Here is a 17,261-nt window from a genome sequence, read left to right as displayed (position 1 = left end):
AAAACAATTTGGTTGCTGAATGGAAATGGATTTTCACATTTTCTTATGATCCAATGCAACTACAATTAATTGTATTTTCCAAATGCAACTGACAATTTATGCACTAATTAATAGACATTTATATATTGTTACCAACTTATAAATGTTGTGTTGCGAAAATTGCTTGAAGCTTGGCGCTGCTGATTTAAAGTCCTCTCTTTGGCCATGTGTAAATATGTTTATCTTATCAGCAATATTTAATAGTTATGGATCGATCTGTTGTATTTTCACTTCAGACATACACATATGTGCATTTGTATATGTGCATGCTGTTTGGACCGGGCCAATCAGTGCGTTGCCAATAAAATGAATTATTATGCAGCGCTGGCAAATTGGGTATAAATACTTCAGAGCATTTCAGTTTCATTAGTGCAGGAGCAGGAATCGACAGCTCGTGTCACATAAATAAACAAATGATGAGTGTTCCTAACTCTGTCTGCCATATATATATATATATATATATAAATATATATATATGTATATGAAAATTGCGATAGGCCCATTTGAAAAGCGTTCGCTTGGGGGGCGCGACACGTTAACGGATGATGCAGTGGCATCGAGTGTGGCAATGTAATCGCTGGCAAACGCCAGCTTCATTTCACAATCGCATGTTAAATTAATGAAAGTATTTGGCGTTCCGAAGATGGATCGTTACAAAATTGAGAATTGACTTACACAAGTTGACCAACAAACAAACTTAGTCAATCCCATTGTGAAATAAACTTTGTCAAACCTATTTTGAAATTGGGTAAACACTGCTCAACTCTGATTAACTCTGATCAACTCAGATCAACTCGGGTTAACTCGGCTGCGTTGATTGCAGATTGACAATGCGAGAAGAGTCAGTTGACGTTGGAACGTAATAAATTTGATAACGAATTTATTGGATGCAGCTTTCAATCCAATGAACCAGATGTCTCCAACCCGATCCGGTATATATATAATTGATCAACATCACTAGCCAAGTCAATAGATCCATGTCCAAACTAGTTCCGCAGTTGTACACATATCTTGATGATCCTGGGTATATATATCCGACTCCATTATCTATATTATATAGCTTTCATTGGAACGATCGTTGGATAGATGAGTTCTGCTATGCAAAACATTTTCTTTCCTAAATCAAAACTCGCTAAAGAGGCATGTTATTATGCTAACAAATAAATCATCAACATCGAAGTCATATCTCATATTGATTTCATAGGAATTGAAAAATTCAGCACATTTCCTAATTTTCCTAATTCAGAGTTGTATGAGTAGAATTATAATTGGAAATACTAAAATAACACATGTAAAACGTAGTTCAACAAGTCGCAAATGCATATTAATTATTTAGAAATATGTTTACAATTGGCGTTAATAATAATTAATTATTTAGCTGGCAAAGTTGAGCGTTTAGCAATACACACAAATGACTGCAATGCTTCGAGACTTAAAGCACTCATCTGTAACGATTTCGAAAGCTTTTAAAGCGTGATTTTATCTCGCTTTTCGAGCTTGCACGATAGAAGTTAAGTTCATTACAATGCGCCCCAAAAGCTCCGCTCTTCGTTCAGTTAAAGCTTTAAAGTTATGGTTCAGAAATGTACTGCAGTTGTAGCTTTCAAGTTGTCGTTCAAAGCTTTGACGAACGCATAATGCGAAAAAGCCGTTTGAAAAACTGGTTGAACAACTTGGCTACTTTTAATTTATAAAATAAATAAGAAAATAGTAGATAATTAATGGAAGCTCGTAAATTAACTTGTTTATTTGTAAAGTGCGAAATAGATTTACTTGACGAAAAGACTTAAAATCTAAAAAATATATATAAAAATATATATATATATATAAATCTAGATCGAGTACCGTCAATGTTATTTAAAAAACAGCAGCTGCAGTATTTGGCCTCATACTTCAAGCAGTTTGCCAAAGCGCCTAACAGAGTCCACAGCTAAAAAAAACAAGAGAAATAAACAGATAATTTTTAAGTATCCAAATTGGTTAATCGAAAGCGATTCAGTTACTTTAGTATTAGTGTCATTATTCCATCACTTCCCAAATTTTCGGATGCAGTGAAGCTTTCTTCTATTGCATGTGGTAGATAATAAAACATCGGAATTTCACAGCGCCTAATCTTCTCTGAGGCACAAATGGGAATTGGTTAGAATCAATTGAATTGTAAATAAATAATATACCTTATACGATCCATCGAGTCGAGCACACGCCCCATAGCCTGCTCATTAAGCATATGGCAAATGCATATCCAGTCACAGCGGATTTTCAGCTCAGATGAGAAATACAGAATTTTCCAGGTGCTCATCTGTCGGCCTCCTCAGCTGCAGCAGTCTCAACTGGAATCGAATGGAATGCGATGCAATTCTGTTCGGATAAGTCACTCCGTCTACACAATGCATCACCATATTTCTGTGCACTGTCCTCGCCACAAAACTTATAATTTTTTGTTAAATTTTGATAGATTTCTCTGCAAAGATTTTATTTAATTTTGTTTTCGTCTGTCATTTATCGGAAACATAAATGACATACTTTATCTGCTCACACATCAGTTACAGTCCTTAACAAATAACAGTCGAGTGAGTTCGTCTACGATATGTCATGAATCCAGCTGCTTAATAGATTCTAGCTAGATGGCCAAATTTCGATTTCAAAGTTTTGCACACCCAAATGTAAGCGCGTCTGCAAGTGTACTCATTTTTATTGCTATCGGACATCGATATATGCGATACGGATGCGGTTATCGATAAAATTAGATGTAATATATATTTGAATTTGATGAGATTTTTAAAAACAAAATTCTGGTTTCAAACTGGGGAATGGCATTTTCCTGAATCACGTTTAGTGGTAACACCAATTGTGAAGTCTAGCTAAGCTCCCTTAAATACATATAGATATATATTTATATATATATATTTGGAATGCATTTGATCGCCAGAACAAATCAGGTATTCAGCTGCTTGTCATTCGAGATCATCATCATTAGCAATTGGCAATGGGCAATTGGTTACTGTGGTTTGAGGCTTGTGGCTCACACCTCTTGCTCTATAAATACAGTCTGAGGCACTTGGTCCGGGCCTCCAAACTGGGAACAAGGCTAATTAATTTCGCTCTGCGTGACTTGCATGACCAAAGCGACTTCCAAGTTCCCAGTGGGTGGTGTGCGTCTGGCAGTTGCTGGTTTGGTGTATGCCGTGGTTGATGTCTGCTTTGCTTGTATTACACTCGTTCTCACGTCACAGTCTAATATATGTATATAAGTCAAGGGCACGCCCATCAATTGCAATGGCCTCCCCACTTGCCTTGGTCATGAGGCCAATGACTCATGAGACGCAGTAAATAGCCACCCATCCCATCCTTCTGCTCTATTCCATGCACACACCATCCTCTGGCTATTTAGTGTTGGCCTCTTCCGTTGACGCGTTAAGATTGATCAATTGGATAAGGGCAGCTGCAAGTGACTTCATTTTAATTTTGTTTACAACAAAGTTTAGCTGTTTAGCGATAAGCCCGATGAGCTCAGGCGGCAATAACCAACTTTTTAACTAACTGACTCGCAATAAATAATAATAATAAAAATAATGAAAATAATAAAAATAAATAGAAATAATAATAACCATCGCATCTCTTTACAGGAAAATAAATTGTGTAAAATTAAAATTGTCTGATTTGATTCGAAGTGTGCTAGGAAGCAATTCATTGTTACCCATTGTTTTTTCTCAGTGTACTAACGCACTCTCGGCTTTTTAGGGTGGTCCCACTTCAACTTACATAAAGTGCACTGAGATATGACGCACTACATTAACTTCAATAATAAATGTGCACACACAGAGACATACAGAGACAGAGCGACAGACGCAGAAGAGGCACAACAATAACTGAAGTAACAACAGTAACATAAATAAGCCAAAAACTTCATCAACTGTCAACTGAGAAAGTAACAAAAACAAAAACAACAACAGCAACATAAAAATCTCAAGGTGAATTATGCGAAAAGTGTGGAAAGTAGTTGCCAAGGGGGGAGAACTGGAGAGAACTGGATACATTCAAATCGTAAAAGCTAAAGCTGAATGAGATTTGCCAAAAAAAAAACCCGCAAAGACTTCATTTCGATGGGTGAATCATTTTTGGTGTTTACATCACCTGCAAGTCGAGAAGCAAATAGTATTTGTAAGCTCAGCATACAAAGGCGTTTGAAATATCATAGGCATACATGTTTGTAAATATATATATAAATATTTATATATATGTACATATATGGTTATCGCAGTAAATATGCATATTGCAATGCATTTGTCAGAATGTTTTTTTTTATCTCTTTCTATTTCTTAGTCACTAGTAGATTAATAGAAGAGCATATTCAAATAACATAACATAAACATGCATTTACATATATATCTCTGTGTGTGTGTGTGTGTGTGTTTTTGTATGTTTGAATGTGTGTACTCTTTTCTCTGCAGTTGTATATGCTTTCTCTTTTATTTTCAGTTTCTCGGACTATCTATCTCTCTCTGAACCCTAGCTTTTCACGCTTAGTTATTTGACACCTAACGGTCAACGCTGATGATGACAGCCCTCATAATTATGTCTGCGCATTTACAGTTACATACAGTACACACAGTGTAGAATACATTGCTGGTTTTAGGGTGGCCCTTTATCGACTTTATGATATTCGTTAATCAGCTCAACAACAATAGCTTTTGGCTTAACTAGCAAACTCAGACTTTATTTAACTAATAACACACATAGACAGTCATTCGATTGATAATAGCTTAAGATTATGCACAAATATCGCGTCAGCTTCTTGGTTTCCACACACAGCCCATTGGCTTGGTTTGTGATTAGACCGTTTGGGTGGCCACATCTCTCTGCCGACTGCGCTTGTAGTAGGAATATGCCTCCAGAGCATTAATGCTAAATATGGTTAATCCAAAGAACTGCAATTGATCGAGAGAGAGAGAGAGAGAGAGCGTAAGAAGGAGCGTGAGAGAGACTCAATTTGTGATGTCACAAACGAACAAACGAAGGAACGAATGACAGAACGGAACTCAACACAGTCAACTCACCGCTGCTGCTGTATAGGCGCCAATGTCCAGCGCCAGCACCAAACCCGAGGCAACAAAGTGGGACAGCGCCAAAGCTGTGTGAACGCCCAGGGACCAGAGCGTCGCATTGAAGTTCCAGCTCTGGCCGATACGCAGATAGCGGCAGAACAGCAGCGTCAGCGTCGTCACAAAGCCAAGCACGATGACGACCAAGTAGAAGCAGCCCCGAAAATTGCTCAAACGCACCGTGCTGCACACAATGCACAGAAAGCCAATAAATCCGCAAAGCTGAAAAAAATACAGAACATGTATGAGTCAAAGTGGGCGTGGCGGCAGATGCAATAATGCTTACCAGGCAGGCGATCTTGCACAGTCCGCCAATGCTGCGCAAATACTTGCGATCGTTGTCACGGTTAACAGACATGACAGCAGCAACAACAAAATCAAAACACCACTGTTAACTGTAAACGGCTAATGGTTAACAGCAACAGCAACAATAACAACAACAGCAGCAGCAGCAATCTGCAAAACGTTAACAACAAAATAGACAGACTCAATGCCTCAGTAAAATTCACATTGCGCGCGGGAGCAAGCACAAAATGCCACTGGCAGCGGCGAAACGACTGAAAGCTTAGAACGCAAGCAAGCAAACGGCTCGTTTGCGAGCGCAAGAATGAGAGCGCAATACAAAACATGAGAAACGCACGCACGCACACATAGGCAGAGAGCGAGAGCGAGAGCGTAAAACAAATGTACGTGAAACAGAGATGGCTTTTTAGCCTCTTTTTGGACAGATCTGTGACTAAGCTGCTTATTTGCTCATACATATAAAAAATATTTTTCTTTTTCATGCATTTATTTATTGCAAAATAAAACAACGTTTGCCACTCTATTTAAATTGTGTTGTCTCATAATGTCTTATTAAGCGATGGATGCCTCTACATATATATATATATACTATTGATTTTTAAGGCAAGTGGAAAACAATCATACAAGTTTTTTTTTTTTGGCTTTTTTCTGGTTGATCTATCTTGATGTGTTGGCCGATGTGGTGGCAGCACTAACACACATATTTAAATTCACTGTATGAAGAGAGCTGCGCTCACAGAGCGCTTGTCGCTCGCGACTCTCCGAGCTGAAAGTTTGTGGTTCTCTGCTAACATCTGTTTTGTGTCGGTTATGGCTATCGCCTTCTGATAAATTGGCTATACGCTAAACTTGAATGTGGAACGACCTTATCAACAGACGATCCGTTTCTTTTCGTTCAATTAGGCAGCCGTCGTCATTTCCAAGCACAAAAAATTAACACTGGAATTAAATTCCACTCCATTCTCTTGAGTAGCCACTCGCAAGTCGCGTTTCTCTCTTTCATCGTCGTGAGTCATTTCTGGAAATGTGGAAATGCAGTCCTGAGATTGTGATTCATTGCACACGTCAAACATTAACAAACCAACTACACGTTGTACAGAAAGCAAAACAAAAAAAAACAATTAAATAAATAAAATATTTGGCCCCGAATTTTATATGCCCTTACAAAAAACAATTAAAATTGTTTACTCGAGCAAAATAATATGCTTTAATGAAAGAAAAATGTACACCTAGTCCATTATAATAGCTAATTTATTGAAATAAATAATGTTGCCTCATAATATAAGCGTTCCCTATCCACTTAGTGATGGAAGTGTGTTGTATGTGCTCAACACCTCACCAATTGAGTAACAAACTTATTTTAATTGATTCAAATTCATTGTGGTCGCCATTAGATTTGTGGGGTGGAATGAGTCGCTTCACTCTCAGCGCCCCACTTGGGCAAGCTCACTGCCGGAATGTGCTCTCAAGTCGCAGCGGAAACATTTAGCGCAATCGCTGATATTCACTCACATACATACATACACACATACACACATACATACGTACATACAATCAAATGAGTGCATATGTATTAATCTAGAAATGTTTGCTGAGACTGGAATTGGGCATATTTCAGGAGCAGCTGCTGCTGCGACGGAAATGGAATTGGAACTAATCTCCCTAAATATAAATAGTGAAAAAGCTTGGAATTGTCAAAAGTTTGAATTCATTAAATGTACATACAAAATTGCTGTTAAATTTATTTATTGATGTTTTTCCTTTACAGTGCTACAAGTTAAGTTTTATAATTTAAAGCAAAATGAAGATGATGATAGCAATTTTTACTGATTACTTAAAATCGCCTTAAAATTTATAAAATCTGCCTAAAATGAAAAACGCTCTAAGAACTGTAAAGTTTTGCTTGTTTAAATAAGGTTTTAGTTATACGAACAATATACAAGTGTTTTTTCCTTCTATATTTCCGAAATATATTTCTTAATATCAAATATTTTTAAAAAGTAATAATGAAAATATATATTCTAAATGTACATTCTGTATAATAGGATGAGTTACCCAACTCAGTGAGGCCAACTCAGAAATATGGCGCTTTTCTTGAACTCACAGCGATATACAGTTATATATATATATATATATATATATATGTATGTATTTTCTTGCTACCATTTAAATGGCCATTGGGTTCAACACAATATAAATAAGAAATAATATTGACGTTTGTCCAGCCTTGCGCGTGGAATATTCGATTGCACGCGTATTTTACAAATTTATAATTAAATGTCAAAATATGTTTACAGCGTTGACAAAATGACAAGAAAAAAAACATTTCCACCAATGGGCGACCAGTAAAAAACGGCAAAGGACGCAGACGGCAAGGAAAAGGACAAGGGCAGGGGCAAGGAGAGTGGTAAAAGTGGGCGCGTTTAATTAATTAAATCATTCTCAAATCAAGCGCACATTTAATCAAAGCACAAAGTTCACGCGATGCCATTTGTCTGTCTCTCTGTCCAGCCTCTGTCTGGCAGTCTGGCTGTGTCTGCCTGCCCCATTTGTATTGCCTGCCCCGCAACCCCTGCCGCCGTGCCCCATCGCGGTCGGCAAGACATAAAGGCAAGTGGGGCATTCCAATGTGATGCCGATCTAAATCCCGGCCACAACAATGGGCAGGATGCGACTACAACCACTGGGCCTATTGTCTTAATGATTGCTCTTCCTGTTCCAAATCCTCACCCCCACCAAATACTGCTTCTTGTCCTGCAGTATCCGTTTGTTATGATTGTTATTGGTGGTTGCTGGCGGTGTTTGTTTTGTCTTTGTGGGCACCGCAATTATTAATTTAAGCGTCAACAGATGTGCTCAGTTAGCTGACATTCATTTATATATATATTCACTTATTTATATATAGTACTAGAGTATTTGGTAATCGGTGTAGCCTGACCGCATCGTTCTTCCTTACTTACCTCACATATTATCTCGTATAATTTCATAGTTCAATACCAAAATCAGAGCTACGTTTTGGATTCCATTTAAAGTGAAATATTTAATTAACTTGTTAAGTCTACAGTTTTACAATGGCTGCTCTAATTGACTGATTGCAAATTATGTTTGGCTTAAAATGTGCCACAATTTGAGCCACAACAAGGAAATCATTTTCAATTGTCAGCTGTCCGCAGCATTAACGTTTAATGAATCGTGTTGTGATTGCTGTTTGCCATTGTGGCTTTTGTGATATTTCTATTTTGGCCAAGCAACAGAAGAGCACTTTACACTGGCCATGCCACATGCAGTGTTGTAGCTCAACTTAGCTAACTTAACACGCAACCCTTGCAAGCCCCAATTTGAAGTTGTGTAAAAGCTTATTATAAAATTAGTGATGCAATAGACGCATGCATACTCATGCTGTCTCTCTCTCTCTCTCTCTCTCTCTCTCTCTCTGTCTCTTTTGCAGTATCACACTTTCCCTTGTGGCTTTATGGTATTTTGCAATTCGCTAACATACATATACATATATACATATATATATATTGTTTTTATGATTTATACACATGGTTGAGCTTTCATCCAACTCCCTCGGTTGGGTTGGCTAATCATTTACGAGAGCACCTATACATAAATCGTCTATTCACCCGCCACTCCGTCCACCCGCGGGGCGAGAAGTGTCCTGGCAGTCGACTGCTAATTTCTTTTGTACCATTTTAGTTTATTGCCTGCCTGCCTGCCTGGCTGCTGTCAGACGTGTCGTATACGCAACGCATTTAAAACACCCACACAAAGCAATGCAAGGGTTCGGTTTGTGTGTCTGTGTGTGTGTGTGTGTGGTTGTACCTAATTAGCAATGCAGTTGCCGTAATTGGTAACTGCAGCGATAGCAGATTTTTTGTTGAGTGCCAGCCCTTGTTGAAGACTGATGTTGATGTCCCACTAAATAGATTATGTGAGAGCACGTTGCTGGGCGAGAGTCGCCCCCTTTTGGCAAGTGGGCGTCTCAAATGCCAACACTTATCTCTTAAGCAAATGTGTGTTAAATGCCAACTCTTGTCTTTTCAGTAAAGTCGCTGTAAATGACAATTCTTCAACTAGCTCAGGGCTTATCCTTTCAAATACAGCAAACAGCTGTGGCTCTTTATGTTCTATGCCAATTGGCATCGGAGTTGGAATGCGTTTACTTTTAGTTAGTACCAGCATCATTCTGGCTTGCTTCTAAACTAGGCTGCTATAAGTGAGCCTGTCCCAAGCTCAACACTTGAGAAGTGTTTTCCGTTTTGTTTGCTGCATGTTTGTACTAGTCTGAAAAGCTTATCTCGAAAGCAAAACGCCATATGCCAAATACAAACCAATTCGCACACTTCGCGCACTTTACACATTTAGTCACTTCACGCTCAGAGCAGCCAATTTTAATGCAAATTTCGTGGGGCATGTTCTGACAATGCCAGACTCTATCGCTGCTGCAACTGACAGGTCTTTGGTGTGTGCCCAGTCGCACTCGCAATCGCCAACGCCATCGCCATCCAAGTCACGCCAGCCACCTTATCGTACAGTGGAACCAGCTCCGCCCATTGCGCTGCGAAATCCCTTGAAGACATTCCACATTATCTCAATTCTAAGTTAAAAGTGAGTTTTGGAACTCACCTTATTTTCCAGAAAGTTTGAAATATACTTCCTGAAAAATTAGCTGATTACCGTTGAAGCCAAAAGAAAGAGTGTCTCTTCCTAAGCCAGAAAAATTAAGATTAAATTAATTTAATATTTTATTGAATTTATAAGAAAACTGCAAGCAAAAACTTGCACCATAAAAACTATCTTAAACGTAATGTTTTTCATTTAAGCCATTAATATTAATAGTTAATTGCTTGTTAATAGTTAATTGCTTTTTATACCCATTTTTTTCTGTGCAAATATTTTAGTATTTCTTGATTTTTGAAAAGATTTACACGCTGCGGTTCCACTGTGCGGTGTAACCATAATTCCAACGACCTCAGCCTCAGAATCTGACATCTCAGCGCATCTGACACTGAATGTAAATCTGAACCTGAGTTTGAGTCTGAATCGGAGTCTGAATCGAAGTCTGAATCTATGCGCATTGTGCCGACAGCGTCTGTTGGATAAGGGAGCGAGGAGGTGGGCATGTGAGGAGTGGCATGGTGTCCTGTTGGTGTCCAGGATCCGGGAAACTTTAAGCAAACACTTATACGCCTTATAAATGATTATCGTGTGCACTCAAGTGCCATCATCATCAATCAAATGTGAGCTCAACAGTATTGCGTAGCTTTTGTATCTTGTATCTAGAGCCATATTAGTAAGTATCTGTAAGTGCGAGCGATAATCAAGTGCAGTTTCACGAACGGAAGTAATTCCGATTCTGATTCCAATTGTGAGTTCTCAATTCTTTGGCCTGCGTATAATTTATGCTAATGAATTGCCTTCAGTTTTGCCCCCGATTCCGATTACATTTTGCACGCTGCCGCACCATCAATCAATCAATCAATTTCACCGTGGTCTCAAGTGCCTTAACGGGCAACTCATTAAATTCACGCTGCCCGCCACCCGCCACCCGCCACCCGCCACCCACAGCTCTTACATAGCATCTCCAACCAATCCCAACCAAGTATGGCGATATGATATCTGTCAGCCGCGGAAAAAAAAGTATATATATATATATATATATTTAAATATTCATATAACAAGAAAGACCGGTTAAGCTAGGTACACCAGAGATGATATACCCTTGCGGAATGGCGTCAAACTGATGATATCTAAATGTGGCTATAAAGTCGACAATTATAAAAGTTATGGAGTTGAAGATGTTCACCTCAGTTGCTGCCTGTGGCAAACATATGCACAATTTCATAATAACCCACTTGGAACTTGTTAATAAATACAGGGTATAAGCGTAAACTGTATATATAAAGTAGACGTTATCATTTGAATGCCAGTAAAACGCGAAATAAAATTCAAACAAGTTTAATTGGCGTCTGTTGTCGCTGCCCACTCCCCTAACTCCCAACTCCCCAATTTGGCCAACCATTACGGAAGTTTGGCGCCCTGCCAGCTACATGGAAATCACTACATTTGCAGCAGCATCATCAGTTTCAAAGCAATTCCCTCCTTGTGTAAGTGGCGCGCACTTTGAAAAGTTGTCCATCATTTGGTTCGCACCGGCAAATCAACTAAACAACTTGAGGCGGCTTCTCACAGGTATTCGACTATCTGCAGCTTGCAGTCGAATACATGGCGAATACTTGATTTTTCACGTACACGCAGATAAATTTCGATTCTGGTCCAACGATGGCCAGGCTCAGACTCAGGCTCAGGCACGTAGATCTCTGTGGAGCATAGCCAACCAGTGGTCCATATCCATATGAGTAACTTTGTGCATTCACTTTTTATGATATGAGTTGCTCGGGCAGATTGATGGCCTTCGTTGTATACATTGATTTCGTAAGGATTTCACTTCGTATTTCGGTACGCTTTACAAATTTGATGCCAGAATCCTTTTACAATCGACAACCATCAAACTATCCACTTCAGTAGTAACTTTAGAAACTAAAACTGAACAAGTGAATTGGCTTTTATTACTTTTTATGTTATTTTCTTATAGACGTAAAGTTGAACAGTATCAGATAATTAGTTAATTAACTTAAATATATGCTAAAATATACGAATTTGAGTGTCTGTAAGCTTTTATATATTTCTATCAGTATTAATAGTGGCTGGACAGGAGTTGAAGACAATGATGATTATTGTTATTTATAAAAACAAATGGTTTACTTTTTTATAGTAAATTCTTATAATGTTCTTCTGATAGTATGTTGGGCAACTTTCATTGCAGTGAATAAATAATGAAGGCACATTAAAGTATTTTAACCCACTCAAGCTCATTGTGTAAATTTAGTATTTAGCTTACACATGAAAGCAATTTACAAAAGCTGTCAGATGAATAATTAAAGAAGAATAAGCAAAATCGCCGGGAGCGCAGTGCAGCTGCGAATGTTGCATAATCCACACAGTTGAATTAAATTTGCACATGAGATTATCGAAAAATAAAATGTACAAAGACCTAGATAAGGACGTCAATCATCGCTGCAAGCAGCTGTCATAGTTGTTATCTGTTGAAAGAAAAGTGCTCGTGTCAAACACCATTTTGCGTACAATGAAATTTTAGCTGCTGGCATTTTTATACCCTGAACCCATTGGAAATGGTAAAAAGGGTATAATGGCTTTGTAAAATATATAATATAATATTATAAAAATTTGAACAAACAGATCTTAGAGACTATGATAAATAGAGACTTAAAATTCGAAAGCCAAATACTTGTTTGATTATTCCACGTCTCAAATATCGATACATATCGATTTCCGATAGCTATAAAAGGCAATTTTAAAGGCAAAGTATTCTTATCAATATATCATCATATAGTTTGACATTGATATACATTGACATTTTATTGACCAATTGTTAAGATTTCATGAGCATCGCGTTAGAAACATCCAAGTTTATTTTTTTTACATAAGAGACCAAATCAAAGCATGCTTTTTAAATGGGAAATTTGTCAATTAAACTAGAATCTAACAGCTGGGCTAAGTGTATTTCGTTGTCACTCACTCGACTCGACATTCGAATTTGATTTTTTATTTTTATTACTAATATCGGTCTACTATATCAGAGTGCTGCCACAGAAACAATCGATAATTTTTTGAAATAAAACCAAAATGTGAAAAGGAGTTCAGTTTGCGAGGATGTGTAGTATTCGGTGCAGGTAAAGGTGTAATGCTACAACTTGAACACGTATATTTGCACATATTCATGTATGTTTATGCTTTGATAAGCAACTTGGAAGTGCATTTATTATAATGCAGCATTTCATGCACGTCTGACTGGCGGATAGCTGTGACATTTGTTTTGTAAGGCATGCTGTGCGTCTGTCTGTTGCTTGGCTTAAATTCATAATCTGAGACAAGTACGTGCTGCTATTTGTTTCTGGGCAAAGGATATGGTTGGACTGCCCTTATGGTAATCAGCATTTGCATGCGTTTTACATGCAGCAATTTGAGGCAGGTGCTGCGACGGAATGCGCTGTGGTCGAGACAGAGTGTGTGGCAGTTGGGGGGCGTAAGCAAGTCTCTGGTAAAATGATGCTGTTGATTTAACTGGTGCAGAAAATCAAAGGCGCTTCATCAGCGTCATTAATTTGATTTGTGTTGACTCACAAGCAAACAGCAACAACAGCCAGAAGCAGAAGGGCAACTTTTGCTGAATCAACTTCATGAATAATGCAACAACGAGGACACGCACACATTCTGTGCAAACGGAAGGGGGGGTGAGTATGTGGCGAGTGGGTTATAGAGGCGACTATTGAGTTTTGTCGCTTATTGCCTCGTACTCGACTACGTATCGCTATCTCTATTCAGCAAATGTGCCCCATCTGTTGCGCTCCTCCAGTGTCTTCTTCTCTGATGCAATTACGCAATTTATGAAATTACAATGGCAAAGTGACTTTAGCTACAATTTTCGTTAGACGACTACACACAGAGAGAGAGAGAGAGAGAGAGAGAGAGAGAGAGAAGGATACACATGCATGCTGCACATAACGGAAATTGCGACTAACATATATATATATATATATATGTGTGGCCCCAGGGCGGATATTGACGATGCTGGAGCTGGGAAGGCAACCAGCAGTTCATGTTGCTGCTCCTTGACGGTTGTTAGTTGCTGCCTGCTGGTTGTACGCTGTCTTGATGAAGTATTTCCATCTGCTTGCACTTGGCTTGCCAGCGTCATATCAATCAAATTATCAGTTATGCAAACTGGCAATTTTTGCAGCGACATCTTCGTATAAAATGGCAAATAACATTTAAAATTGCCAATTTGTTGTGCATCCCACTTAATGTGCGACTAAATGTTGTTAGAACATATAAATATTTTAATATGGTTTGATCTTTATGCAAATACATTTGATAAACAGTATATTAATTTCGTCACTATATAGACTAGATCAATCTTGATTGTTTCTACACAAACAAATTGTAATTTTATCGCACATCAACTGGTGATCGACATCGATATCATATCTGATATACTGAGTTGCATTTTATGTTGCAGGCTTAGTAAAATGTTGCAACTATCTTGCATGTGGAAACATCATAAACGCAGCTGGCCAAATTCTGTTGCATATGCAAGAGGACACAGCGGCTGCATTGCTCTTCCCAATTTATGCAACAAAGAACATAAAGACAACATTTGCAGCACGCCAAAACAATCAAGATTTTGAAACAATGTAGCATACTTTTATGCGCCTCGCTTTATGCACATTAGTTATGTGTACACTCAGAAAAACGACCTTGACAAATATTTTCTTTGTTTAAGAAATACTTATAATGAAAGGCAGTAATGCGATACATTATTTTATAACTACAAAAATCAATACTGGAATGAACAATAAAAAGGCTGAATAACTTTCTGTTGCTTTAAATTTTTAGAGTTGTTTTTATTGTTATTTTTTTTCTGAGTGTTCTATGTGCAATTAATGTATATGGCGTGTGCGGGAGAACGTGCCTCGCTGAATTTCTATGGGGCCAACTGATCTTTGGCGGGGTTGAACCAACTCCAAGCCATCCTGGCAGATGGCATAATCATAAAAAGCAGCTTAGCACTTATTTTGCAGTGGGAGCGATTCGCACGCGTCGAGCTCAGTTTTTATTACGACTAGTCGCATTAAGTAAGTAAGCAGATTTCGATGGCTCGACTTATGTATATGTATACATTTTTATTTGTACATTGTCATCTGCCCAGACATCAGGCTGTTCACTGCCCACAGGTCAGGCACACACACACACACACACACACACTCACACACACGCATATGTTGTGTTGATACTTTGATTGCAGCAAAACGAGATCGTTAAATCAAAACAACGAGTTTGAGCACGTGTTGCCCGCTTACCATGATAAATGGCCAAGGCCAAGGACATGGCCCAGGCAGGGTGCGGAGATGTAGACATGTCCCTCAGCTATACATATGTACATATATATATATATTGTTGTCCCATTTATTCAGTCTGCATTTGATTGGCATTCGGCATAATTGTATGTTAATATCGAGGCGTTCAAGTGGCTCAACAGCTGTCACAATAGCGTCGCATATATATATATATACAGATATGTGTATATGTACGGCTACACATATATATAGATAAAGCTTAGTGATGTTGTCGTAGGCGCTTATGAGCTTGACCTTGACATTGTCACTGAAAGCGCTGATAAACTAAGCCCTAATCCACTGGCATTATGTACATTTGGCACTTTCGCAGACGGGCAACACACACACACACACAAACACACACACACACAAACACACACACACACACACATGCAGTGAAACAAAGGCGAATCGAGTATTGCGAACAGTGAAAAGCCAAAATCAAGTCAAAATGCCCAAAGTAAGATTGCTTGGCCAGGGGAATACCCTATTGCCACATGCCACCAGAATTGAATTTTATGATTTATTTCCCTTCATTTTATTGCTGATCAATTTTCGTTTAATAATAAAGAAATTATTATCTGCATTTGAGATCCTAGAAAATACATACATACATCTCATACCCTTAGATATTATGGCCTCTAAGCTAATATGGCACAAATGGCTTGCTCTACAGCTAACAAACTCAATCCCAGACAAGCGAATAAAAGCATATTTTATGGGCTTCTTGTCTGTTAGAGATGTATACATACATATATGCTGTTAATATATGTATGTTCATTGGCATGCCTTTAAAGACCTCTTTTACCCATTTAAGTAGAGTGTATATTTGTACAATGTCAACCAAATTAAAAGCAGCAAACAATGTGAAAGAAGAAAAATCAATTTCCAGTGAAATTGATTCCTTAAAGGCTTAAGTCTCGTCCACCTTTATTATTCAAGTAGTCAAGAAGCGCCTTGTGCAAATTGGAACTGATTGTGCGAGAAATTTATTGTGCATCTGAGTAATTATAATTATGCTACCGACGGTAAATTACACGTATATATATATATATATATTATTTTAATTATTATTATTTTCATATTTTTGTACTCTCTCAACTTACCAATTAATTTTCTCACAATAGGTTTTAAATAACGTTGTAGATGGTTGAAGTGAAGGTGAAGCTTGTAACGCATTAAAGGAGAGTACATATGTGGCTTATCGGATAATATATGTACATATATATAACTGCCATGGGAACGATTGATCTGTAGATTATTTCTTGTGTACAACATTTTTTAATTTAAATTTTAATAAAGCATGCATCACGATTTGGTTGAGGAGAGTTTTGAATCTGTTTTATTTGTGTGTCGTTTGTTACTTTGCCATTATCCTGGGGCTGGCATCTTGACATTAAGTTGACAATTGCGCCTTAGTGACCCTGGTAGTGACTCTATTGGACGCATTAGCCTCGCTTATTGTCGTACATCAGATTTAATGGCTCCACTCAGCAGCCAGCCAGCAGCCAGCCAGCCAACAGCCAGCCAGTCAGCTTCCTGAGCAGCTTAGCATTTTCTTTAATGGTGCACACTGTTCTCAAAATGGCTTTAAGGCCTCACACAATTTGTGGCAACTGCAGCCACTCCACACCCACTCCAGTTAACAGGCTGTTCGTTGGCATTGCGCTGGCAACCAGACGGAGCTCATATGTGTGTCGAGACGGGATTGTGGGTGTTGCAATGTGTATGTTTCATAGATTCATACGGTCTACAAGTATACCCCGTGTTTCGTTCCATCAATCAATCAACTTTCCAATTGTGTTCAGACGTTTTGCGAAAATAATAGGCACAGCTA

At 38.4% G+C, this 17,261-nt stretch overlaps 1 protein-coding gene and 1 long non-coding RNA gene across 2 annotated transcripts; both read right to left on the bottom strand.

Annotated features, from left to right (window-relative positions):
* Positions 1–1,875: 1,875 nt before the first annotated feature.
* Positions 1,876–2,486, bottom strand: LOC116805654. Its single transcript, XR_004365318.2, has 3 exons — positions 2,214–2,486; positions 2,043–2,157; positions 1,876–1,969 (listed from the first exon to the last, which is right to left on the bottom strand). It is a non-coding gene; the product is annotated as an uncharacterized LOC116805654 (long non-coding RNA).
* Positions 2,487–4,728: 2,242 nt separating this feature from the next.
* Positions 4,729–5,695, bottom strand: LOC6566166. Its single transcript, XM_001992417.2, has 3 exons — positions 5,428–5,695; positions 5,097–5,363; positions 4,729–4,967 (listed from the first exon to the last, which is right to left on the bottom strand). The coding sequence occupies exons 1-3, from the start codon at positions 5,497–5,499 to the stop codon at positions 4,872–4,874; spliced, it is 435 nt and encodes a 144-aa protein (XP_001992453.1). The 5' UTR covers positions 5,500–5,695; the 3' UTR covers positions 4,729–4,871.
* Positions 5,696–17,261: the final 11,566 nt, after the last annotated feature.

Source organism: Drosophila grimshawi, unplaced genomic scaffold (genome assembly GCF_018153295.1).
Source record: "Drosophila grimshawi isolate 15287-2541.00 unplaced genomic scaffold, ASM1815329v1 contig_848, whole genome shotgun sequence".
In the NCBI taxonomy this organism is placed as follows: Eukaryota; Metazoa; Arthropoda; class Insecta; order Diptera; family Drosophilidae; genus Drosophila; species Drosophila grimshawi.
The sequence above is the reverse complement of the archived record's forward strand: the minus strand, read 5'-3'. Positions and strand labels throughout refer to the sequence as shown.